At 43.3% G+C, this 27711-nt stretch overlaps 3 protein-coding genes across 5 annotated transcripts in view; 1 reads left to right on the top strand and 2 right to left on the bottom strand.

Moving 5' to 3' along the window:
• The window catches only part of LOC129858411 (proheparin-binding EGF-like growth factor), an 11919-nt gene extending 7719 nt beyond the window's left edge, over window positions 1-4200 (bottom strand). For both annotated transcript variants that reach the window (XM_055927612.1, XM_055927613.1), the window contains exon 1: window positions 483-4200. In XM_055927612.1, the coding sequence (XP_055783587.1) occupies window positions 483-525 (43 nt within the window). In that variant the 5' untranslated portion in view covers window positions 526-4200. The remainder of the gene's footprint in view (window positions 1-482) is intronic.
• LOC129858409 (RUN and FYVE domain-containing protein 1-like) lies at window positions 4199-21959 on the top strand. Of its 2 annotated transcripts, XM_055927609.1 has the most exons (15): window positions 4199-4544; window positions 7435-7626; window positions 7869-8088; window positions 8232-8417; window positions 8583-8718; window positions 17313-17414; window positions 17527-17643; window positions 17788-17955; window positions 18059-18156; window positions 18560-18679; window positions 18750-18879; window positions 18962-19056; window positions 19752-19800; window positions 20027-20104; window positions 21000-21959. In XM_055927609.1, exons 1-15 carry the CDS (start codon window positions 4214-4216, stop codon window positions 21144-21146), a joined length of 2169 nt encoding a protein of 722 aa, XP_055783584.1. In that variant the 5' UTR covers window positions 4199-4213; the 3' UTR covers window positions 21147-21959. The 2 variants fall into 2 exon arrangements, 1 of the variants encoding a protein (XP_055783584.1); XR_008760024.1 differs by lacking the exon at window positions 21000-21959 and having other exon boundaries at window positions 18962-19408; window positions 20027-20057.
• LOC129858410 (heterogeneous nuclear ribonucleoprotein H-like) lies at window positions 21684-27486 on the bottom strand. The gene is made up of 10 exons (XM_055927610.1): window positions 27347-27486; window positions 26679-26782; window positions 26412-26567; window positions 26081-26224; window positions 25179-25317; window positions 24020-24204; window positions 23579-23691; window positions 23361-23496; window positions 23040-23216; window positions 21684-22902 (listed from the first exon to the last, which is right to left on the bottom strand). Exons 2-10 carry the CDS (start codon window positions 26761-26763, stop codon window positions 22814-22816), a joined length of 1224 nt encoding a protein of 407 aa, XP_055783585.1. The 5' UTR covers window positions 26764-26782; window positions 27347-27486; the 3' UTR covers window positions 21684-22813.
• Between the last annotated feature and the right edge of the window lie 225 nt (window positions 27487-27711).

Genomic DNA, 27711 nt, shown 5'->3' with positions numbered 1-27711 from the left:
AGAACTGTGAGGCACCCATAAACATCATGCATGTACAGTATTCTGTACAGGAGAGACTATAATCCTGCTTGGCTATGGTACACAAAATGTTGCATAGACAGACAGTTAGCTAATGTTCAAGAATATGAGTTAAAAATAAGTATATCCAGTTACATAAAGCATGTTTTAAAATAGAAGTATGACCACACTTCGTTCTTGAATAGCATAGGCTGGCCTACACCTTATGAAAATCATTAACTCTTCTTTTAAAAGTGTATGAGACATGCTCAGAAGGTCATGCTTGAAAAGTTCACACTCTTGTACAGTCAACAAGTGTAACTCCAAGACATGTCTCTTATGAATACGAAATAGACCACTTAGGAGGAATCAAGTCTAGGAGAAACTATTACCACCAATAGTTAATCCAATGTTAAAGTATAAACGCTACAGAAAAGGAACTATATAATCTGACTTGAGATATAAAAGTGTAACTTGATACTTACCAAATGCATGGACGAGCAGGAGCGCAACTCGTAGAATCCTCATGTCTTCGAACTTCAAATCACCACCAACTGTAATTCTGCAAAAATCACTGTATATCGTTTTCCTATATCTTGTCCACGTACTCGATATTGCTACCCTTAAAAAGTTCCTAGTAGGCCTATGTCTTTTCTCAGTAGGACTTTCTTATTCAAGATGCCGGGCGCGTCTCGGGTAGCGGCTTACGGTGGCGCACACAAACACAGCCTTTGCAGAGTCGGGACGAGTAGAAGGAGCGCCAGACTAAAGGCGTCACGATTTATATAGACTGGCTCGACCACGCCTCTACAGTAGGCTACTGTAATCTATACTGAATAACAAAATATAAACGCAACATGTAAAGTGTTGGTCCCATGATTTATGAGCTGAAACATAATATACCAGAAATGTTCCATATGCACACAAATATTATTTCTCTCAAATTTTGTTCACAAATTTGTTTACATCCTTGTTAGTGAGCATTTCTCTTTGCCAAAAGAATCCATCCACTGGACAGGTGTGGCATATCATGAACCAGATTAAACAGCATGATCATTACACAAGTGCACTTTGTGCTGGGGACAATAAAAGGCCACTCTAAAATGTGTAGTTTTGTCACACAACACAACTCCACAGATGTCTCAAGTTTTGATGGAGCATGCAATTGGCATGCTGACTGCATGAATGTCCACCAGAGCTGTTTCCAGAGAATTGAATTTGGCAGTATGTCCAACCGGCCTCACAACCGCAGACCACGTGTAACCACGCCAGCCCAGCACCCCCATATCTGACTTCAAACCTGCGGGATCGTCTGAGACCAGCCACCCAGACAGCTGATGAAACTGTGGGTTTGCACATCCGAATAATTTCTGCACAAACTGTTAGGAATTGTCTCAGGGAAGCTCATCTGCATGCTCGATGTCCTCACCAGGGTCTTGACCTGACTGCAGTTCGGCATCGTAACTAACTTCAGTGGGAAACTGCTCACCTTCAATGGCCACTGGCATGCTGGAAAAGTGCGCTCTTCATGGGTGAATCCCGATTTCAACTGTACCGGGCAGATGGCGGCGTGTGGGCGAGCGGTTTGCTGATGTCAACGTTGTGGACAGGGGGCCCCATGGTGAGGGTGGAGTTATGATATGGGCAGGCATATGGTACGGACAACAAACAAAATTGCATTTTATCTATGGCAATTTGAATGCATAGAAATACCGTGACAAGACTCTGAGGCCCATTGTTGTGCCATTCATCCGCCGTCATCACCTCATGTTTCAGCATGATAATGCACAGCCCCATGTCGCAAGGATCTGTACACAATTCCTGGAGGCTGAAAATGTCCCAGTTCTTCCATGGCCTGCATACTCACCAGACATGTCACCCATTGAGCATGTTTGGGATGCTCTGGATTGACGTGTATGACGGTGTGTTCGAGTTCCAGCCAATATCCAGCAACTTCGCACAGCCATTGAAGCGTAATGGAACAACATTCCACAGGCCACAATCAACAGCCTGATCAACAATATGTGTAGGAGATGTGTTGCGCTGCATGAGGCAAATGGAGGTCAATGTTGCATTAATATTTTTGCTCAATGTAATTATCACAACATGTTTATACGCTATACACCTTATTATAATGGTTTATACAGTTGAAGTCGGAAGTTTACACACACCTTAGCTAAATACATTTAAACTAAGTCTTTCACAATTCCTGACATTTAATCCTCGTCAAAATTCCCTGTCTTAAATCAGTTAGGATCACCATTTTATTTTAAGAATGTGAAATGTCAGAATAATAGTGGAGAGAATTATTTATTTCAGCTTGTATTTCTTTCATCACACTCCCAGTGGGTCAGAAGTTTACATACCTTTAAATTGTTTAACTTGGGTCAAACGTTTCGGGTAGTCTTCCACAAGCTTCCCACAATAAGTTGGGTGAATTTTGTCCCATTCCTCCTGATAGAGCTGTTGTAACTGGGTCAGGTTTATAGGTCTCTTTGCTCGCACATGCTTTTTCAGTTCTGCCCACAAATTTTCCATAGGATTGAGGTCAGGGCTTTGTGATGGCCACTCCAATACCTTGACTTTGTTGTCCTTAAGCCATTTTGCCACAACTTTGGAAGTATGCTTGGGGTCCTTGTCCATTTGGAAGACTCATATTGCGGTTTTGGAGCAGTGGATTCTTCCTTACTGAGCGGCCTTTTAGGTTATGTCAATATAGGATAGATACTTTTGTACCTGTTTCCTCCAGCATCTTCACAAGGTCCTCTGCTGTTGTTCTGGGATTGTTTTGCACTTTTCGCACCAAAGTACGCTCATCTCTAGGAGACAGAACGAGTCTCCTTCCTGAGCCGTATGACGGCTGCGTGGTCCCATGGTGTTTATACTTGCGTACTATTGTTTATACAGATGAACGTGGTACCTTCAGGCGTTTGGAAATTGCTCCCAAGGATGAACCAGACTTCTGGAGGTCTACGATTATTTTTTCTGAGGTCTTGGCTGATTTCTTTTGATTTTCCCATGATGTCAAGCAAAGAGGCACTGGGTTTGAAGGGAGGCCTTGAAATATATCCACAGGTACACCTCCAATTGATTCAAATTATGTCAATTAGCCTGTCATTTTCTGGAATTTTCCAAGTTGTTTAAAGGCACAGTCAACTTAGTATATGTAAACTTCTGACACACTGTAACTGTGATACAGTGAATTATAAGTGAAATAATCTGTCTGTAAAAAATTGTTGGAACAATTACTTGTGTCATGCACAAAGTAGATGTAATAACCGACTTGCCAAAACTATAGTTTGTTCACGATAAATTTGTGGAGTGGTTAAAAAACAAGTTTTAATGACTCCAACCTAAGTGTATGTAAACTTCCAACTTCAACTGTACTTATAGAGTGGTTTAAGCCATATACATGGGTTATAAAGTTACAACAAACTAATGTAGGCTAAATAAAAATTTGTCTATGTTTGTTGACTGTTTAGGCATTTTAGTTGAAAAAAATAACATAAAAGTGCTTTGTGTCACATCATATCGCTGATCACATTGTGCCTCGTTCTGTATCATTTGAATGAATATGAATACAGGACTTATGAAAAGTTAGCGTTAGACCTGTGACTACATTAATAGAAAAATATTGCAAATTAAGACATTCAGGGTCAGTTTAATAATAGGGCACAGTTTAATATGCCTGGTCATGGACTAAAAACCATGGAGATTCAATGGAGATTCCCTATTGAAAGATCCCCTTAGTCCAGGACTAGACTTAATCTATAACCTGGAAACCAGCTAAACATGTGTTTACACTGGTTTAAATCTATAATAATATGTTGTCAACCAAAAGCTACTGATCTGAATGCAGTTCTAGGTCTGTAACCTCAGTTTCATCATATACCTTCATACGCTGTTTAACACACCTGAAGAACACGGGGCAATATCAATAGGGACATCTAGTGGCTTGAAACGGATACACATCTATAACCTCATAAACATTGGCTGTTGTCCCCAATAGTTAGCATCGCTTAAAAATTTCGTAACATATTATTTTGACTATTTATATAGAAAGAAAACAAGTTAAACGATGTGAAACGAATAAAAGAACAAGTACTGAATCACTGAAAATCATAACTCGATTACTTTGGACTTCTCGCAGGCATCATAGACGATTGCTCTGGCCTGCAGTCACATGTTCCATTATAAAAAAAAAAAAAAAAAAAAAATGGCCGATGAGGTAAGGGAAACAAATACAGTTGTTGAAGAAAGCGATGTTAAAGAGGAACCCAAAGTTTGGGAAGTTCTTCCAGACAGCCACCCTGTTGGCATTAGCAGCGATGAAGAGGCGCCAATAGACAAACCGGCGATCGAGAGCAATTGGTCAACACCGATCCTGTCGCTGGCACGGAAGGCGACCGAGACGATCAGCAGTGGGGTCACCTACGGTGCAGCTTTGAGAAACGCAACATCGTCGGGATCTGCCGCTAGCTCTCCTACCAGTCCGACTAAACTAAAGTCTACCGAGAATGACAACAACACTAACCAATACCTACCAGGCACGTAAGGTTATTGTATTTCACGCCAATATGGAAGCATAAAAACTTACTAGGGAGTTACGTGCTGAACTACTTCCCTCTTCTGCGTCTTTGCTGTCAACAAAGCACATGACTCCTGCCTAGCGAGGAAATTAGATTGGCAACATAAATCTAGACTAACACTCTATATTTATCCGTGGTCATGTTTTAGTGTTTTTTTTAAATTACTTTTGCACAGAAACTCAGTTTATGATCTCTTCCCACCTATTTTTATCTCCACATTTCAATTTAAGGTCTTTATTGTCATGGGAAACATGTTTACACTGCCAATACAAGTGAAATAGATAATAAGTTAAAGTGAAATAAACAATACAAAATTAACAGTAATACACTCAAAAGTTCCAAAAGAATAAAGACATTTCAAATGTCATTATGTTCATATATAGTGTTGTAATGATGTGCAAATAGTTAAAGTACAAAATATAAAATAAATATGGGTTGTATTTACAATGGCATTTGTTCTTCTGGTTGCCCTTTTTCTTGTGGCGACAGGTCGCAAATCTTGCTGCTGTGATGGCACACTGTGGTATTTCACCCAGTAGATATGGGAGTTAATCAAAATTGTATTGGTTTTCAAATTCTTTGTTGGTCTGTGTAATCTGAGGGAAATATGTGTCTCTATGGTCATACATTTGGCTGGAAGTTAGGAAGTGCAGCTCAGTTTCCACTTCATTTTGTGGGCAGTGTGCACATAGCCTGTCTTCTCTTGAGAGCCAGGTCTGCCTACGGTGGCCTTTCTCAATAGCAAGGCTATGCTCAGTGAGTCTGTACATAGTCAAAGCTTTCCATAATGTTGGGTCAGTCACAGTGGTCATGTATTCTGCCACTGTGTACTCTCTGTTTCGGTCCAAATAGCATTCTAGTTTGCTCTTTTAAAAAATATATAAATTCTTTCCAATGTGTTAAGTAATTATCTTTTTGTTTTCTCATGATTTACATTTACATTTAACATTTACATTTAAGTCATTTAGCAGACGCTCTTATCCAGAGCGACTTACAAATTGGATGATTTGGTTGGGTCTAATTGTGTTGCTGTCCTGGGGGTCTGTTTGTGAACAGAGCCCCAGGACCAGCTTGCTTAGGGGACTCTTCGCCAGGTTCATCTCTCTGTAGGTGATGGCTTTGTTATGGAAGGTTTGGGAATCGCTTCCTTTTAGGTGGTTGTAGAATTTAACAGCTCTTTTCTGGATTTTGATAATTAGCCTAATTCTGCTCTGCATGCATTATTTGGTGTTTTACGTTGTACGCGGAGGATATTTTTGCCAAATTCTGCATGCAGAGTCTCAATTTGGTGTTTGTCCCATTTTGTGAATTCTTTGTTGGTGAGCGGACCCCAGACCTCACAAGCATAAAGGGCAATGGGTTCTATAACTGATTCAAGTACTTTTAGCCAGATCCTAACTGGTATGTTGAATTGTATGTTCCTTTTGATGGCATAGAAGGCCCTACTTGCCTTGTCTCTCAGATCGTTCACAGCTTTGCGGAAGTTACCTGTGGCGCTGATGTTTAGGCTGAGGTATGTATAGTTTTTTGTGTGTTCTATGGCAACGGTGTCTAGATGGAATTTGTATTTGTGGTCCTGGCGACTGGACCTTTTTTGGAACACCATTATTTTTGTCTTACTGAGATTTACTGTCAGGGCCCAGGTCTGACAGAATCTGTGCAGAAGATCTAGGTGCTGCTGTAGGCCCTCCTTGGTAGGGGACAGAAGCACCAGATCATCAGCAAACAGTAGACATTTGATTTCAGATTCTAGTAGGGTGAGGCCGGGTGCTGCAGACTGTTGTAGTGCCCTCACCAATTCGTTGATATAAATCAAATCAAGTTTATTTTATATAGCCCTTCGTACATCAGCTAATATCTCGAAGTGCTGTACAGAAACCCAGCCTAAAACCCCAAACAGCAAGCAATGCAGGTGTAGAAGCACATATAGATGTTGAAGAGGGTGGGGCTTAAGCTGCCACCTTGTCTCACCCCACGGCCCTGTCTCACCCCACGGCCCTGTCTCACCCCACGGCCCTGCGGGAAGAAGTGTATTTTTTGCCAATTTTTACCACACACTTGTTGTTTGTTTACATGGATTTTATTACATCGTATGTTTTTCCCCCAACACCACTTTCCATCCATTTGTATAGCAGACCCTCATGCCAAATTAAGTCGAACGCTTTTTGAAATCAACAAAGCATTAGAAGACTTTGCCTTTGTTTTGGTTTGTTTGTCAATTAGGGTGTACAGGGTGAATACATGGTCTGTCATATAGTAATTTGGCAAAAAGACAATTTGGCATCTGCTCAGTACATTGTTTTCACTGAGGAAATGTACGAGTCTGCTGGTAATGATAATGCAGAGGATTTTCCAAGGTTGCTTTTGACACATATCCCACGTTAGTTATTGGGGTCAAATTTGTGGCTTGAGGTGATCACTCCTTGGTTCCAAATATTGGGGAATATGCCAGAGCTGAGGGTGATATTAAAGAGTTTAAGTATAGCCAATTGGAATTTGTGGTCTGTATATTTAATTTAGGATACCATCAACCCCACAGGCCTTTTTGGGTTGGAAGGTTTGTATTTTGTCCTGTAGTTCATTCAATGTAATTGGCTAATCCAGTGGGTTCTGGTAGCCTTTAATAGTTGATTCTAGGATTTGTATTTGATCATGTATATTTTTTTTCTGTTTGTTCTTTGGCTCTATAACAAACAGATTGGAGAAGTGGTTTACCCACACATCTCCGTTTTGGAAAGATAACTCTTTGTGTTGTTTGTTTAGAGTTTTCTAATTTTCTCAGAAGGGGTTAGATTCTATTGATTCTTCAATTACATTGAGCAATTTCTCTCTCTCTCTCGCTCTCTAGTTCTCTCTATGTCTGTAGCAGTGAAGGACCATATGGCTGTGGAGCGCTCCAACCTGTTCAGTATGATGAAGCTGAGTATTAAGGGCCTGATCCAGTCTTCTCTAAGTTTGGGCAGAACCATGGACTCTGACTACCCGCCTCTGCAGCAGTTCTTTGTGGTTCTGGAGCAGTGCCTCAAACACGGACTGAAAGGTGAGACTTGCTCTAGAACAGGGGTGACCGGACAACCCTCAGTCTGGAGCGCGACTAGGTGTGTTGCGGACTTGATTCGCTCAGTCAGTTTTGTTACTTCAGTGCTGGAGTGAAAGTCTGCACAACCAATTGCTCTCCAGTAGCAGAGTTGGAGACTATAGCATTCTTGCGGCACTAGTTTCCACCCTTTGAACTCTACCTAAACATTCTCCTTTCTTCTATCTCCCTCTCTCTCTCTGTAGTGAAGAAGTCATTCATCAATCAGAATAAGTCTATCTGGGGTCCTCTGGAGCTGGTTCAGAAGCTGTGTCCTGATTCTGCTGATATTACCACCAGTGCCAGAGACCTGCCAGGGCTAAAGACTGGGTTGGGTCGGGCTCGGGCCTGGTTGCATCTGGCCCTGATGCAGAAGAAGTTGTCTGACTACCTGAAAGCCCTGCTGGACCGTAAGGACATCCTGGGGTGAGTACAGCGCAAGGCTCTGTTGCTAGAACTGGATCAGTGTGATAAACATGTCATTCCGGTAAGCATTTTGAGTCCTATTCATGTTTACAGTAGTTATTGTCTCTATCTTAGGAAATCTCTCTGCCTCCTTCCTCCTACAGTGAGTTCTACGATCCAGGAGCGTTGATGATGGAGGAGGAGGGGACAGTGATAGGAGGGATGCTGGTGGGGCTAAACATCATTGATGCTAACCTCTGTATCAAAGGAGAGGACCTGGACTCCCAGGTGGGGGTCATAGACTTCTCCTTGTACCTGAAGGACCCTATGACCACTGAGACCACTAAGGAGTAAGTACAGTGTCTTTCCTCCCTCACACCAAACACACTCCTCTCTTTGTTTTTCCTATTTTCCTTTCCTCTCGCTCCTCTTCTCTTTCTCAGTGATACAAAGATAAACCATCAACATAAACCACACTCCTCCCTTTCTCTCTGTTATTCTCTCCTCTCTGTCAGTGATGCTAAGTTGACGGCCATATTGGACCAGAAGCACTACATCGAGGAGCTGAACAGACACCTGAGCTGCACTGTCACTGACCTGCAGGCCAAGATGGACTCCATAGAGAAGACCAACAGCAAGCTCATTGAGGAGGTCAGGAGCTTCTGAATGTGTTGTAGTGATTATGAAGTTAGAGATATCTATTTGGGATGCATCTCAATCCACTGTAGACCATTTGCCTATAAAACTATTACCCCTCTATGGGAAGATGAGACTCTCACGAACACGATGGTGTTCTCCGTTTTGCCCTACGACCCCCACAAGCGTCTTGGGACTCGTCTGAAGTCGGTACAGCCCATCTGCCAACTTCTGTCTGTAGCGTCCAAACAGTTTGGGCTACACACTAATATGACCCCTCTATGGAAAGGTGAGACTTCTGTCTGTAGCGTCCAAACAGTTTGTGCTACACACTAATATGACCCCTCTATGGAAAGGTGAGACTTCTGTCTGTAGCGTCCAAACAGTTTGTGCTACACACTAATATGAACCCTCTTGTGCTACACACTAATATGACCCCTCTTGTGCTACACACTAATATGACCCCTCTATGGAAAGGTGAGTCTCTCACGAACACGTACGTTTTGTTCTAGGATCCCCACAAGACTAGTCTGAAGTTAGCCAAATACCCGTTTTTAAAAATGAATGGGAGTGTGTGTACGGTATATGGAGATAGTTTAGTGCCTAAAATAAGGGGTTAAATACATGTCCAAAAGAAATCTGTTTATCCATGTATGACGCTATTATTCGATGTGTTTCTATGGGCTAAAAGCAGTGAGGCCAAATTCAATGTTTTTATCCCAAAAACAATTAATGGCACAGGTGTCAAACTCATTCCACAGAGGGCAGAGTGTCTGTGAATTTCTGCTCCTCCCTTGTCCTTGATTGATGAATTAAGGTCAGTAATTAGTAGGGATGGGTACTGAAAGCCGGTATTCAACGGGCCCCGGGGCTAAATTATGAAAGACCGTAGTATCGATAAGCTCCGACGTTATCGGTTCTGCTTTCGGTACTGGAGAAATTAAGAAAATACCTAATTTCCTAATTATTATTGCTACATAAACATTATCTTGTACATTTTCTCACCAACCGTTTCTAATTTGCAATAAAATGAAGACATTCATCTATGATGCATTTTTTCTATTCCCAATCCAGAAGTGAGATCTCTCAGGCGACAACACACACACACACACACACACACACACACACACACACACACACACAAGAAAGACCCTGCTCTCAATTAGTGACGATGGCAGAGAGAACAAAACGTTCAAAAGTGTGGTTACACTTCACCAGAGTCGATGCTGACAAAGCTTGTTACCTCAAGTGCAACAAGAGTTTTTCTTGTAAGGGCGAAAACACAAGCAATCTGTCCAAACATCTATGGAAAGTGCATCATGTACAGGCAGAGAAATGCACAGTTTGACTGCCTAGCTCGTAGAGCATCTCTCGTTGTCCGATCTACGTTAGGTATGTTGTCTCTCTTGTTGCGATGTGTGTGTTGTCCTATATTGTATTTATTTTTTAATCCCCCGTCCCCACAGGAGGCCTTTTGTCTTCTGGTAGGCCGTCATTGTAAATAAGAATTTGTTCTTAACTGACTTTCCTAGTTAAATAAAATATATGCTAGCAGCCTAGATCCCTAGATCCCACACAGAGTTAACTAAATTATGCAAACTTCGGTTCATGATCAAAAGGAACCATTAGCCAGCTGATTGTTTAGCTGTGGGTGTGTTCAGAAATTCAATCACTCATATAAAGATCTTGCAACTTTTTTGTTAAAGTTGCAGCTACAATGAACCAACCCACTCCTCCCTCTAATACCACTGGTCCAAGCCTAAGACAAGTCTAAAGCCCCTTCACGCTGGCAGCTAGTGGGAGGATGACTGAGGAGAGGGTGAATGAGTGCCACCTAGCCGTGATCAAGTTCATAGTGAAAGGCCTACACCCCTTTGCAACAGTGGAGTCCAAGGGCTTTAGGTAACAGTCTGTCAGTATATATTGAGTTGTATTCATGTTTAGGATATAGTAGTATAAAAGAGTTGTATGTTAGTCCCATCACTCCACAATACACAACAACACAATAATTCAATAATGATAATTCAACACAAACTCTTTTTAATGTAGGGAGATGAGCAATGCCCTCAACCCCAAATAGGGATCACTGAGCTGTGATCACTGAGCTGAAGGACATGCCAAAGCTGGCCATCACATCAGACAGGTGGACCAGCCTCTGTCAGGACCACTACCTCACTGTTACAGTACACTACACAAGCCAGGGCAGTGTAAAACAGAAGGTCCTCCACACCAGGGCAGTGTAAAACAGAAGGTCCTCCACGCCAGGGCAGTGTAAAACAGAAGGTCCTCCACGCCAGGACAGTGTAAAACAGAAGGTCCTCCACGCCAGGGCAGTGTAAAACAGAAGGTCCTCCACGCCAGGGCAGTGTAAAACAGAAGGTCCTCCACGCCAGGGCAGTGTAAAACAGAAGGTCCTCCACACCAGGGCAGTGTAAAACAGAAGGTCCTCCACACCAGGGCAGTGTAAAACAGAAGGTCCTCCGGGGCAGTGTAAAACAGAAGGTCCTCCAGGGCAGTGTAAAACAGAAGGTCCTCCACACCAGGACAGTGTAAAACAGAAGGTCCTCCACACCAGGGCAGTGTAAAACAGAAGGTCCTCCACACCAGGGCAGTGTAAAACAGAAGGTCCTCCACACCAGGGCAGTGTAAAACAGAAGGTCCTCCACACCAGGGCAGTGTAAAACAGAAGGTCCTCTACACCAGGGCAGTGTAAAACAGAAGGTCCTCCAGGGCAGTGTAAAACAGAAGGTCCTCCAGGGCAGTGTAAAACAGAAGGTCCTCCAGGGCAGTGTAAAACAGAAGGTCCTCCAGGGCAGTGTAAAACAGAAGGTCCTCCAGGGCAGTGTAAAACAGAAGGTCCTCCAGGGCAGTGTAAAACAGAAGGTCCTCCACGCCAGGGCAGTGTAAAACAGAAGGTCCTCCACGCCAGGGCAGTGTAAAACAGAAGGTCCTCCACGCCAGGGCAGTGTAAAACAGAAGGTCCTCCACGCCAGGGCAGTGTAAAACAGAAGGTCCTCCACACCAGGGCAGTGTAAAACAGAAGGTCCTCCAGGACAGTGTAAAACAGAAGGTCCTCCACACCAGGGCAGTGTAAAACGGAAGGTCCTCCACACCAGGGCAGTGTAAAACAGAAGGTCCTCCACACCAGGGCAGTGTAAAACAGAAGGTCCTCCACACCAGGGCAGTGTAAAACAGAAGGTCCTCCACACCAGGGCAGTGTAAAACAGAAGGTCCTCCACACCAGGACAGTGTAAAACAGAAGGTCCTCCACACCAGGACAGTGTAAAACAGAAGGTCCTCCACCCCAGGGCAGTGTAAAACAGAAGGTCCTCCACACCAGGGCAGTGTACAAATCACAAACTGGTGAAGTCGTGGCAGAGGAGATCTCAGACATTCTGGAAGAGTTTGAGATGGAGCCGAGCAAGATTGTAGCTGTGACTGTTGATAATTCTGACAATATGGATGTTGCCATCAAGAGGCTACTCATCTTAAAAATAGGATGCTTAGCACACACATTGAATCTGGCAGCACAGAAAATCTACAAATAACTTCCATTGATAAATGGGCAGCCCAAATCAGAGCAGTGGTCGTACGGTTCAAGAGATCCTCGATGTCCAAAACAGTTTTGAAGGAAAAACAGCAGCTCCTTGGTAAGAAGCCAGTTCAATCTATTAAAGTATTATTTTTTAATTCCCACATTTAACAATTTAATTCAATATTCTAGTTTGAGGGAATTAAATGTTTTTTGTTGTTTCAGGCATTCCGCAACATCACTCATCCTTGATGTCAAGACCAGATGAAACTCGTTCTATCTAATGATGGAGAGATTCATGAAGCAGTATCAGTATCCAGCGATCCAAGCAGCAGCCTTGGACCCACGACTGAGAAAAGCAATGACCAAGGACAACCTGGACCGTCTGAAGGACGAGGCCTTCCATAAGGCTGAGGAGTTTGTCCAGCTCATAAGAATCCTCTATACATCCACACTGTGTGTGTCATGTGAAAAGAACACCACCTGTGGACAGATCAAACCCATCCTCCACAAACTGGAAGAGCACTTCACTGTGAAGCATGAAGATACAACGTCTGTGGCAACCATCAAAGAGGAGGTGTGGGAGAACCTCTCCGAGTGCTATCAGGTTGAGGACATTCAAGCTTTCCTGCATCGGGGAGGCAGGTAGCCTAGTGGTTAGAGCGTTGGACTAGTAACCGAAAGGTTGTAAGATCGAATCCCTGAGCTGACGAGGTAAAAATCTGTCGTTCTGCCCCTGAACAAAGCAGTTAACCCACTATTCCTAGGCCGTCATTGAAAATAAGAATTTGTTCTTAACTGACTTGCCCGGTTAAATAAAAGTAAAATACATTTTAAAAAATGAGGCCACAGCAATGGACCCCAGATTCAAAGGGAGGCCGGTGAGTGACGCCACCTGGGACAGGCTGAGGAAGACAACTGTTGAGAGCAACGCCAGGGCTGTCAGAGGAGCCGGCGCAGACAGACACAGAGCACCAACAACAAGAGTCTGAAGGAGAGGAAATGGAGGAGACAGTCCCACCATTGTACAAAACAAGGAGTGCCTTGGAGGAGCTTTTTCTCAGAGGTGGACAGGGAGTTGAGGTTGACGATCCAACAAGACACCTCGTCCCTCACCCTCAGCCAGCGTGTTGACCTAGAGGTCGAGCTCTACAAAGGCCTGCCTCCCATCCCCGTGGCTGAAGATCCTGTGATATGGGGGTGGGAGAAGAGAGCTACTCTGCCCCTCTCCACAAACATTGCAACAAGCTACCTCTGTGCTCAAGCCTCCTCCACCCCTAGCGAGAGGGTATTTTCGACTGCAGGGAACACAATAAGCCAGGAGAGGTCCCGACTTCTGCCAGAGAAGGCAAATATGTTGATCTTCTCCAGAAGAACTGCTAAGAACTGTTAGTCCCTTTGCAGCCTACCTGCAGGCGCCATCCGTGTTGTTCTATAACACTGTCTTTTCTTTTGCAGGAAAATATTATTTATTTCATTTTTTTACATTTCCATCAACACAACATTTGTCTATAATAGTAATTTGTTCAAAACATTGCTGTTTCTTTTGCTGTAAATAATTATTTATTTTACATTTCAGAAAATAAAGCAATGTTGATTCTGTTTTAAATTTGTTTTTGTTTTTTTTCCATAAAAAATAACAAAAAGAACCGATAAGAATACCGTTAAAGTACCGGATCGATAAGCAGTATCGGTAAGAGTAGTAATACAGTTAAATTCTTAACGATACCCATCCCCACTAATTAGTAAGGAACTCCCCACACCTAGTTTTCTCAGGCTTAATTTGAAGAAAAAAAAACTGCAGTCACAAGGCCCTCCATGGAATGAGTTTGACACTCCTGCCTTAAAACCCCTACCCTAAAATTCTAAATCAAATGGCTAAATATATGATCATTGGTATGACCATCTTAAAACAATTCCATATGTTAGCTTAGAACCCCCCCCCCCGACTTAGACTGTGTTATAGTAACCATAGTTCTCATGGGTGTCTTATAACCCTGTGTAGAGCTAATGTATGTGTTATAACTAGCGATATAACGATTCACTGATGCACATCGGTCCCCAGTTCAAATGTTTAAGATATGAGTACATCAGTCCGTGGGACACCAAACTGATCCAAATTTAACATGCATCAGTCAGAAAATCTATTCAAACGTTACGAATCGCCAGTTCACTAAAATGTTTTGCTCAAATTACTTTCTACCTTCAGAAAATTCTGTTACAGATTTTTCTGAAATTTCGTTACGATCTGGTAATGTAATTTCGAGTTTTAATCACCCAATAATTCATTAAAACAAAGGATATCAGTAAAAACATTAACTAATTGATAGATCTACCTTTACTTGTTACTTCTCTGAACTGTCATTATATTCCCTTTATGAGGGAGAGAAATGAGAAAATATCAGGATATGTGGGTTTTTGGTAACGGAATTTCAAGGCACAAGGCAATATTTCTCAAACTTACAGAAGGCAGAAAAATTATCTTTAACTAAATAGAAGTGTTGATATTAGTTGTCAGGGTTCTTTACTTCTACATTACTGTGTGTTGATGTATGTATGATACTTTAAGTATTTTTCTGGTAGATGTTTTCTAAGACCCTTTCCATCTGTTTGACAACAAATCAAAACCTTTGCTTAATTAATCCACATTTTTAGGATGGAACATAAAAAAATACAAAACATACAGTGGGGAGAACAAGTATTTGAAACACTGCCAATTTTGCAGGTTTTCCTACTTACAAAGCATGTAGAGGACTGTAATTTTTATCATAGGTACACTTCAACTGTGAGAGAGGGAATCTAAAACAAAAATCTAGAAAATCACATTGTATGATTTTTAAGTAATTAATTTGCGTTTCTTTGAGACTGTGTTCCCAGCTCTCTTCAGGTCATTGACCAGATCCTGCCGTGTAATTGGAGTATTTACAGAAATGCTCATAATAAACATTGATGAAAGATACAAGTGTTTTACATGGAACTTAAATAAACTTCTCCTTAACAGCTTCTACCCCCCCCCCCCAGCCATAAGGCTGCTGAACACAATTAATCAAATGGCTACCTGAACTACTTACATTGACAGCTTCTACCCCCCCCCCCCCAACCAGTCAATATCTGGTGTGACCACAATTTGCCTCATGGAGCGCGACACATCTCCTTCACAGAGTTGATCAGGCTGATTGTGGCCTTTGGAAAGTTGTCACACTTCTCTTCAATGGCTGTGCGAAGTTGCTGGATATTGGCTGAACTGGAACACGCTGTCGTATCATAACATCATAACATATCGTAACATCAATCCAGAGCATACCAAAGAGGGTGACATGTCTAGTGAGTATGTAGGCCATGGAAGAACTGGGACATGTTCAGCTTCCAGGAATTGTGTCCAGATTATTGCGACATGGGGCCGTGCATTATCATGCTGAAACATGAGGTGATGGTGGTGGATGAATGGCATGACGATGGGCCTCAGGATCTTGTCACGGTACCTCTGTGCATTCAAATTGCCATTGATAAAATGCAATTAATTGTGTTCGTTGTCTGTAGTTTATGCCTGCCCATACCATAACTCCACCGCCACCATGGGGCACTCTGTTCACAGCGTTGACATCAGCAAACTGCTCGCCCACACAACGCCATACACGCTGACTGCCATCTGCCCGGTACAGTTGAAACTGGGATTCATCCGTGAAAAGCACACTTCTCTTCTCCAGTGTGCCAGTGGCCATGGAAGGTGAGCATTTGCACACTGAAGTTGGTTACGACGCCGAACTGCAGTCAGGTCAAGACCCTGGTGAGGACGACGAGCACGCAGATGAGCTTCCTTGAGACGGTTTCTGACAGTTTGTGTAGAAATTCTTCTGTTGTACAAACCCACAGTTTCATCAGCTGAGCCGGGTGGCTGGACTCGATCACGCAGGTGAAGCCAGATGTGGAGTTCATGGGCTGGCGTGGTTATACGTGGTCTGCAGTTGTGAGGCCGGTTGGATGTACTGTCAAATTCTCTAAAATGACATTAGAGGCCGCTTATGGTAGAGAAATTAACGTTGAATTCTCTGCCAACAGCTCTGGTGGACATTCCTGCAGTCAACATGCCAATTCCACTCTCCCTCATCTTGAGACGTCTGTGGCATTGTGTTGTGTGACAAAACTGCACATTCTAGAGTGGCCTTTTATTATCCCCAGCATAAGGTGCACCTATGTAATGATCATACTGTTTAATCAGCTTTTTGATGTCACACCTGTCCGGTGGATGGATTATCTTGGCAAAGGAGAAATGATCACTAACAGGGATGTAAATACATTTGTGCACAAAATTTGAGAAATAATCTTTGTGCATATGGAATATTTCTGGGGTGTTTTATTTCAACTCATGAAACATGGGACCAACACTTTACATGTTGCATCTGTTTTTGGTCAGTATCCATCACTTACTTACTTACACCCACACAACTCAGCTCAGGCAGATCCAGCTCAGAGGCCTAGCTCATGAGCTCCTTCAGCAGCAGATTACAATTTTTATGGAAAATGTATGTGTTTTGGCAACAAATGTTAGTGCATCGGATCGCATTGATTCGTTGCTCTAATCAAATCGCACCGACTCATTTCTAGCTAAAACGTATCTGAGCCCATGTATCTAGATACATGGAAAGATTCACATACCTAGTTAAAACCCTACATAGTCCTTATGAATATGTTATAACCCTATGTAGTTATGGATGTGTTAATAACCCTTTGTTTTATGGATGTTATAACCCTATTGTCTTGGGCTGTCTAATTTTTTAAATTATTATTATCAAGTTAATTGCTAAACTTTACAAAATATTGATGTCTTCATTTTGTGTAAAGTAAGTTAGCAAAATTAGGTAAATTGTGAAAAGCACACTTTAACCCCAATGTCAACTTGTATTTACGTGGCATTGTAGATTTTAGCTGTATAGATAATCTATTTAGATGTTTTCAGTGTATTTTAACACTTTCAGACAATGCGATTACTCTCAAGGTGGAAAAACTAACCCTACATAGTGCTTATGGATGTGTTATAACCCTACATAGTGCTTATGGATGTGTTATAACCCTACAGCTGACTGCAGCGACAGACAGGATTAACTCTTTACGGGAGGAACAGGAAACCCTGAGGCATGAGAATGAGACCATCGTCCAGAGCAGCCAGAAGAAAGAGGAGGTCAGGATACTCTCACTCCCTATGCATCTGCAACCGTTTTCAGTCTGTCTGACTGTCATCTAAGTCAGACAATATGAAGAGATGGCATTTCACGTCCTGTGTGATTTTCTAGGCGACCCTGGAGGACAGTGCAGTAGAGCTGGAGACATACAGACAGACACGGCAGGGCCTGGATGAGATGTACAGTGTGGTGTGGAAACAGTACCAGGAGGAGAAGCGCATCAGACAGGTGTGTGTGTGTGAGAAACAGCGAGATGAACAACTATCTCTATCTCTAGATCCTAACTATCTCTAGATCCTAGCTAACTAACATGTGTTATACTGCCTCTACAATAGGTGTGTGTGTCCCTGTACCTTTTATTCCTGTGTGTAGGAGTTGGAGAGGGAGCTGGAGCTGCAGGTAGGACTAAAGCAGGAGATGGACATGGCCATGAGGCTGCTGGAGAAAGACACACATGAGAAACAGGACACACTGCAAGCTCTACGACAACAACTAGACCAGGTCAAAACCCTCAACCTGCAGATGTTCCATAAGACACAGGTAACACACACGGACAGAAATACACAGACACACACAAGCTCAAGCAAACATGAAACACACACATACTCAGCAACACCTCTTGACAGAGAGTGTGTGTGTGTAGGACTGTGAGCGCGAGGCCCAGATGAAGGAGGAGGAGGAGGGACAACTGGAAGAGAAGATGAACCAAATGGAGACCACCATTAAGGAGATGGAGCAGAGGTTTGTGTGGATGTGTTTAACCAGAAGTCCCTACAAGAATAGTAAACAAACTAAATTTGACCAACTGGGGACATTTTGTTAGTCCCCACAATGTCAAATGATATTTCTAGGGGTTTTATTGTAAAGGTTAGAATTAGGTTTGGGATAATGAACTAGGGTTAGTTTTAGGGTGAAAGTTAGGGTAAGGATTAGAGAAAATAGGATTTTTAATGGGACTGAATTGTGTCCCCCCACAAGGTTAGTTGTACAAGACTGTGTGTGTGTGTGTGTGTGTGTGTGTGTGTGTGTGTGTGTGTGTGTGTGTGTGTGTGTGTGTGTGTGTGTGTGTGTGTGTGTGTGTGGTGCAGAATGGTTTCTGTGTTTTAACATGATTGAAAACTAACTGTAGCCCATGTATTTTCAGACTGCAGAACTCTGAGCGTGATCGTAGACAGAGTGACCAGACAGAGAGAAACATGAGGACCGAGCTGGAGGGCAGAGTAGACTCCCTGCAGAAACAACTGTCTGACCTGGACACACTGAGGTACGTATGGACACACACAGACACACACACACACGGACACGTTGTGACCCACTCCCCCCTGTCTCTCTAGGCTGGGTCTGGAGAGTGATCTGCGCAGTGAGAAGGAGCAGAGACAGGCCATTCAGAGAGCTCTACAGAGAGAACAGGACAACAGCACTGAGCTACGCACCCAACTACAGCAGATACAGGGGCTACACACGGTCAGTGTCTCTCACACACTGAGAGAGAAAAGAGAAGTCTACCTCCCGTTTTTATTCTGAGCTTGTTTATGTGTGTCTCTAGGAGTTGCAGGATGTTCGTCAAGAGAAGCAGCAGCTCCAGCAGACCTGTCAGGATCAGGAGACGGCCTTACAGGACATGGGCCTACACCTCAGCCAGTGAGTACCATACTAGACGACCTTACAGGAGATGGCCCTACACCTCAGCCAGTGAGTACCGTACTAGACGACCTTACAGGAGATGGGCCTACACCTCAGCCAGTGAGTACTATACTAGACAGCCTTACAGGAGAGGGGCCTACACCTCAGCCTGTGAGTACTGTACTAGGCGGCGTTACAGGAGATGGGCCTACACCTCAGCCAGTGAGTACCGTACTTCCTTACAGGAGATGGGCCTATACCTCAGCCAGTGAGTACCGTACTAGATGGCCTTACAGGACATGGGCCTACACCTCAGCTAATGAGTACTGAACTAGACAGCCTTACAGGACATGGGCCTACACCTCAGCCAGTGAGTACTGTACTAGACAGCCTTACAGGAGATGGGCCTACATCTCAGCCAGTGAGTACTGTACTAGACAGCCTTACAGGAGATGGGCCTACACCTCAGCCAGTGAGTACTGTACTAGACAGCCTTACAGGAGATGGGCCTACACCTCAGCCAGTGAGTACTGTACTAGACAGCCTTACAGGAGATGGGCCTACACCTCAGCCAGTGAGTACTGTACTAGACGGCCTTACAGGAGATGGGCCTACATCTCAGCCAGTGAGTACTGAACTAGGCCCACTCCTAATCCTCTTAACATCCCTCTTCATTTACTTCCTGTGTTCCATCTGTTGTGTGACTCTCGTAGGTCTAAACTGAAGATGGAGGATTTCAAAGAGGTCAACAAAGCCCTGAAGGTAAGGAGTTCCCCGTCCTACATTAACACTTCCCCTAGCCCACCGTAATACCAAGTCTCTATGGAGTTTACTAGTGAAGAACAGATGAGACATAGAAACACCGCTGCTCATAGGATCTTTCAGGTACAAGGAGAAGTCTATGACTCCCACCTACACTACAGACACACGCTCACTCATTCCTGTAATCATTTGTGATTGAGCATTGTTGTCTGTCCGTGTCTATCAGGGCCAAGCCTGGCTGAAAGACGATGAGGCTACACAGTGTAAACACTGTCAGAAGGAGTTCTCTATCGCTCGCAGAAAGGTAAAGCTCTGTCCATCCATCAGTTGTGGACTATGGTCTGTGGCAGATGTAAAGAAAGATTTATACTGAACAAAAATATAAACGCAACATGACAAAATTTTACAGAGTTACAGTTCATAAAAGGAAATCAGTCAATCTATGGATTTCACATGACTGGGCAGGGGTGTAGCCTGGAGGGAATAGGCCCACCCACTTGGCAGCCAGGCCCAGCCATTTAGAATTAGTTTTTCCCCACAAAAAGATTTCAGACAGAAATCCTCAGTTTCATCAGCTGTCCAGGTGGCTGGTCTCAGACAAACCCGCTGGTGAAGAAGCCAGATGTGGAGGTCCTGGGTTGGTGTGGTTACACATGGTCTGCGGTTGTGAGGCCGGTTGGAAGTACTGCCAAATTCTCTAAAATGACATTGGTGGCTGCTTAAGGTAGAGAAATGAACATTGAATTTTTTGCCAACAGCTCTGGTGGACATTCCTGCAGTCAAGCATGCCAATTGCACGTGCCCTTAACACAATGCCACAGATGTCTACAGTTTTGTGACAACTGCACATTTGTGGCCTTTTGTTGTCCCCAGTACAAGGTGCACCTGTGTAATGATCATGCCGTTTAATCCGCTTCTTGATTTGCCACTCCTGTCAGGTGGATAGATTATCTTTGCAAAAGAGAAATGCTCACTAACAGGGATGTAAACACATTTGTGCACAAAATTTAAACGAAAGCTTTTTGTGCGTTTCGAACATTTCTGGGACGTTGTATTTCAGCTCATGAAACCAACACTTAACATGTTGCGTTTTTTAATATTTTTGTTCAGTATATAAATGCCTTTATTTGAAACGATCTCATTTGCCACAAGTGTTACAAATAGTTATACTTGGACATGTGTTTTCTCTCCCTCTGCAGCACCACTGTAGGAACTGTGGAGATATCTACTGTAACAGTTGTTCTAATAATGAGTTGGCCCTGCCCTCCTACCCTCGACCTGTACGGGTCTGTGACATCTGCCACTCCCTACTGCTGCAGAGGAGCACCTCTTCCACCTCCTCTTGACACACAAGCAGATCCTCATACACACTCCTTCTCATGCAAGCAAACAGACACTCACACACACTCAATCTTTCTTCTCTCAAGTCATTGCAGTGATCTAGGCTACTGTGCTCAAAGCCCGCAGTACTCTTGGTCATTGAGAACACATTTTAATCCAATTTGAGCAGGAACAGATTTGGTGTGATCTATAAAGTTCTGTTTTGCCACTTACCTGAAATTCAGGATCTTTGGGCACGGTTGACTTTTGAACTGTAGAGGCTTCTACCCTCTTCTTGTGCTAATACTGCCTTCTCTCTTTTAAACTCATCTGGGGGGATTTCACTAAATAGTGAGTCAGCGGGGCTAATTGTTCATTGTTACGAACTAACTCCATTCCCACCCTCTAAGATGCCAAATGATAGTTGAAGGGAGCCACAGTGTATTGGAACATCAGTGTTTGTTGTAATATATGAATGACCGACTATGCAACAATATCTCAATTGTGGGAAAATGTTAGACGAACTGACCTTCAATAATAGCATTGAAATAGTTCAAGAAAAGCAACGTTGATTGACTTTATTATAGTAATTTAGAGCAGGAGTTTTTCATTTAGCTTTGAAAAGGTCTTAGAGCTGATTTATATAGATAGAATCATGTGAAAGTTTCACTTCGTGAGGCAAAGGAACAGATGACTACAGAATGTTCTTACCACATCATGTCTATTTTAGAATGTATATAATGAGTTTTGTGCATACTAACAGCCATTTTCTGACCAGTCATTGGGGTGTGTTTTGAGCAATGTTTTCTATCAAGATATTTAATAAAAACTTATCTGAATGAGTTTCTTCTTGACTGTATGGGAAACTACTCACCTCAAAGACATGTATACATCTTAAAATTGTATTCACTCTTGTGCACCTTACAAGAAATACAAAGAATTCTGCATAGGCAGTAGAAAGAAACCTTTTTAACAGAAAAACTTAAGGTTTGTTTGCCAACTAAGTAAAGCATCCATCCCTCGTGGAGAATTCCCCCCAAACCCTCCCATAACAATCACTTCAATATAAAACTAACTTAAATGTGCTCTTTGTTCACCATGTAAAATGTCAACTTCACACACCATTATTTTAACATTGTTTCAGACTTCAACAGAAAGGCTAGATATTTTTGCAGCTACTGGAGAAAAGTCCAGGAACATCTAGAATACTATTTACAGAAGTGTTGGTTCATACACTCATATGACAGGGTCAATGCTTTTCACTTTTGAAAATGTAGAATTGGAATTTGGTTTACTTTCTGAATTGACTGGAATTTAAATTGAATTTACCCCAACCCTGCAGTCAGTTACTTAATGCTCGGGTTAAATAAACAGACTGGGTCAATCAGAGTTTGGTTGTTTTGAATCTTCGTTAAAACACACTTCCTGGTAACGATGACGAAACAACCACGGTCATAGTCTGTGTTGCTGGAGTCATGTCATTAACAACAGTAGGAGAGGATGGAAACAAAACAGCTCTAATTTCTAGCAACCTAACTTCAAAAGGAGGCTCGATCATGAATACAATCAGTCTAAAACAAAACATTTCCCAACCCTCACTATAAATTGGCTCAGAACTACAAAACCCATTCAAAAGACCAGGTGAGAACTACAATTCCAGTCCTTCCATCCGAACACATGCTGGATTAAAGACCTACATCCCCCATCCTGACCCCAGGCCATTGGAACTCCTGCCTCCTCCACTGCCGCCATAGTAACTGCTGCTCATACCGCCCTGGTTACCTGACAGGAGAGAGATACACACTATAGGACCGAGGAGTTCAGAGATCACACAGTCTAAAGCTTGATAGTCCGGGTCATACGCAGATACATACATATCAGTGGTGGAGGTGGGTGTGTTTTACAGAGCTGATACTCACTATAGTCACTGTAACCTCCCATGCTGCCCTGGCTGCTGTAGCCTCCAGAGTATCCAGAGCTCAGCCCTCCACTGCTATAGGAGGACTGGCTCCCCATACCCCCCTGCATCGGACTGCCGTACGAGCCATTACTGCCCCCTGCTGTAGAGTTCAGGAATAGCTCCACATAGCGGTGCTCTGCAAGACAGAGACAGCTGGTTAGTACATGCATTTAATCATAAGGAGGGAAGGCTGGGAAGGAGGAGGAAGAAAGAACGTTTTTAGAGTGCCTTTCATAATGGCGGTGGCTGGCTAAAAAATGTATAAAAAGATCAGACTCACGCATATTGGCCTTGTCCTTCGACATGGCTGCCACAGCATCCTCATGTGTAGCAAACTCCACGTCAGCCTCTCCTGTCACTCTGCCGTCAGGACCGATCTCCACATGCACTCTCACTGGGTTCAGAGGAGAGAAGAACTACAGAGGGAGGGAGGAAGCAGTGTGTTATTCTCACCGTCTCTCACACAGACCATTCTTAGTAGGAGATCCTAGAACTCACATTGTAGATGTCAGTCTCTGTGGCTCTGTAGGGCAGACCCCTCATGTGAACACAGTGACCTGTGGTGCTCTGGAAAGAGGAGCTACTGTCACCATACCGCCCATCAGACACACCTGAGGTTAGACACATACACCTTAGTTATGGAGAGACTGGTCTGGGACATGGAGACATCATACCGTGATGATAGAGGGCTAGGAAGAGCATGACTGGACACATCATACCGTCATGATAGAGAGCTAGGAAGAGCATGACTGGAGACATCATACCGTCATGATAGAGGGCTAGGAAGAGCATGACTGGAGACATCATACCGTCATGATAGAGAGCTAGGAAGAGCATGACTGGAGACATCATGTTATGATCCATAAACATTTATGACTGATAATGGCGCCCAATTAATCCAGTCGGATGAAACAAACACACCCTCTCCCCAACACACACCTCCACCATAGCCTCCGCGTCTAGTCCTGTCGTAGGAGCCCCCTCCTCGGCCCCCCATCATGTTGTACCCACGGCCCCCAGACGGTCTGTCATAGGGCCCCGGTCTCTGCATCCCCATAGGTTTCCTCTGGGGTTCGTAGTGGGTCCTCACCTCGGCACGGCTGCTCTTGAAGATCTCAACGTACCTGAGACACATACAGTACACACATCACCATGAAGACCCCACCACACAGGAGGAGGTGTAGCCTACAGCTAGCTACTGTACAGCTCCTAAGGCTGAATCAATGTGTCTATTCAAATGGAAAGGGTACCAATATAGTTGGGTGTTCAATATGCAGGTGATGAGCTGACATTTTGGTGTATTTGCTTGTCATTGAGGGTACTGATAAAGTTGGGCAATTCAGGACAAGTGCTGCCATGTGCAGTACTGCTCCATAGGTAGGTGAGTCTTGAACTATGTGAGACTTGATCTGGTGGGTAACAGTATACTGTCTAGTATAAGAGCCTTGACAAGTACAACAGGCACTTTTCTTATGGTCACCTGCAGATACCCGATACAGTTAACACTGATGTTACAGTACAATCTGTGTCCCTGCTATGGTCATTGTCCTGTTGTTATCCATGGAGACCCACTCTCTGAGCATTACCTGTGAGTGACAGTGTGCAGGGTCCATGTCCTCATGTTGATTGGCCTTCAGTGAGTTAGAACACCTGGGAGAATCCTGTCTGTCTATTGGCTACCTGTAGTGATGTTTAGTGCCCAGGAACCAATCAGCTTCACTCTTAAGAATCATGGTAAAATGGATATGCCCAAATTCAACTGCATTTTTTACTCTGCACTCTCAACCAAACTTGGTGACAAACCTGAGAGCTTACAAGATACCTCGGCACTAAACTCAGAATATGATCTATCTCCCAATGGTTTAAGAACAAGAGAATGTGCTTCCCAAAGACTGCTGTGAGTGAATGAGTGTTAGTGTGTTCTGATCTAATATTGTAACTATGTGTCTTTACAATCAATATCTGAGTATGTGTTGTCTTAAATTAACTGTTCTGTTGAGTGTCAGTCAGTTATACCTGTGGTTAATGTTTGTAAGTTGTACACCATAAGAACAGCAACTTTATCCAACCAACCAACCAACCAACCAACCATCCCCACCTGTGCCCTATTCTTTCCTTGTGTTTCTTTAGAGCCTTTTCAGCTATATCCTGTGAAGCAAACTGCACGAAGGCCTCCCCCGTACTCCTCCCCTGGAAGTCCAGCGGCAATGTTATCCCATTTGGCACGATTTCCAACCCTTCAACCCAAGGACAGATAACCCCAGTGGGGGACACAGTAAATCACATGCCCAGTTACAGAAAGGTAGCTTTCTCTGTTGTTGCTTTATTTATTAATGAAAACTATGCATTACGACATGTACTGTACATACCAGGTGAGTATTTTTAACCAATGAGACTCAGCAACCATTCAGGCTACTTACTTTTACTGCATTTGGGGTAACATAAAGGAGGATGAGAGGAAAGAGTGTCGAGAGAGAGAAAAGGAGAGAAAATTAGAGAGAGAAAATGAGAAGGAGAAAATTAGAGCGAGAGAGAGAAGGATACAGAAGAGGAAGCGACTGTAGGTGTGAAGGAATGAAAATGAGTGGCTCTGGCAGTACTTGTGTTACCTTTAGTACCCACCCATTCTATAATTGTCCCAATGGGATGAATTACATCTTTGTTATGATATAGTGGGTTCATGGGAAAACACCAAAGGACAACTGTCAAAGAAAAGTGACAGACGGGACTAGCATGTCAGGCCAAATTATTGTACAGAATAATTCATTTTAAAAGTCTTCATTGGGACCAAAGCAGTGATAGAGAAACTTAGGTGATGGGGGAAATCCTGGACAAACTATAGCTTATATAATGTAAGTCGCTCTGGATAAGATCGTCTGCTAAATGACTGAAAAATGTCACTTATCCTGGATCATTGATGAGGGCTGAGGACGGTTTACCTCCTCCTACAGGATGTTATGGGGGTGTTCATGTGAACCAGTGGGAGCTAGCTGCTGGTACCTGAGAGGAACTGGACAATCTCCTCCTTGCTGCAGCCGAAGGGGAGGCCTCGAAGCCTGACTAGGCCGTCTCCAGTCGTTTCTGGGCTGTTTGGACCAGAATGTTTCATCACCCAGTCCATTTCCACGTTGTTGGATTTGAATACTGTGGACAAACAAGTCAAGTCAACACAAAGACCAAAGTCACTACTGCTAGTGTTACATAGTGTAAAAGGTTGAGAAATGTAGCCTAAAGTGAAGTCCCAAGGCACATATTATGCTTCAGCTGCGAACACTGAAACTTCAGGAAGACTTGGGCAGTGATACACAAACACAGACACACACACACACACCTTCCACATATCTGTGGCCCATGGTTTCTCTGTCCTTCTTCACAGCGATCTTCAGGTCATCCTCATTCTCCAGCTCAACGAAGGCCTCTCCGCTGGGTCGGCCCTCACGTGTGGAGGTAAAATGGATGCTGGTGCCATTGTTGGCGATTTTACATTCTATATGCCAAGAAGAGGGTAGAAGGACTCACAGTTATCTCAGAAGTGAGAGGTGTAGGCTATAAAGGTGTTGAGCGAGCTATTCAGGTTTTATCGTAAAGGTGTTATTACCTGAGAAGAATCTCCGTACTTCCTCCACAGAGCAGGACCATGGTAGGCCTCTCACACGCACCACGTAACCCTCTCCATCAGACATGGTTGCTATTCTCTTAACCCTGAGGAAAGTAAAGAAGCATAAGGGTATGTTTGCAATGCTTAGATCACGTTAGCTAATTACCTTTACTCAGCTAGCTAGTTACATAGCCCGCCGTCTACATTGTATTTTACTTTTAGGTAAGTGAATGAAGTTATGTAGCATTTGCAGCAATTTAAAATGTCTAACGTCACAAGACATGATTAGTTATCTAACATTAGGCTAGCGCATTATGAATGTAACTACTATGAATTGTGAATTGTTGCTACTAGCTAGCTAACGTTAGTTATATACATTTAGCTGGCTAGCTAAATCCATTATCACGAAACATTCTATTTCATTTACATATAAAAAAAAACTAACCAGATTAAGTCAATGTGTCTAACGTTATTAGATAATAATAATTTCATTATCACCGACAGTCAGACACAAATGTCAGGCCTGGCGTTAGCTAGATAAGTTAGCGCTAACGTTCGCTACCTGGCTTGCTAGCTTGATCAAATTGGCTGACCTAAACAGCAAGCAAGGACTCGCAAATTAAAGGTATTATCACAAATCACATTCGTTGAAAAATAAACATAGATACCTGTTAATTTGAATTCAGTGACAATATTATCACTACCACGATTGCTAGTATAGCTAGCTAGCTGTGTTTCGGGGTGTCAGGTCGGTCTGTTTCTGCTAGCTAGCTCCTAGCTTGCTAACTTGGTCCACGCCCAAAAAGTATGACGTAGCGAATCTGGGCCCCCTTTTTGCTGAGGAAACTGTAAATTGGAAACTGAACTGTACCAATGCTGAAGACTAAATGAGACCTATCTAGCTTCTTGGGAAACTTGCAAGCTATTTCTTGCTGTCAGATGTAACATTTACATAGCTTTCCATTGCTCTTGAGAAAATGCACTCCCATTACTCTAAGGTACATTCCTAATATAAAACTTAAAAATGTACATT

This window comes from Salvelinus fontinalis, chromosome 6 (assembly GCF_029448725.1).
Source record: "Salvelinus fontinalis isolate EN_2023a chromosome 6, ASM2944872v1, whole genome shotgun sequence".
Lineage (NCBI taxonomy): Eukaryota > Metazoa > Chordata > Actinopteri > Salmoniformes > Salmonidae > Salvelinus > Salvelinus fontinalis.
Note: the sequence above shows the minus strand (reverse complement) of the source record. Positions and strands in the feature narration are given on the sequence as shown.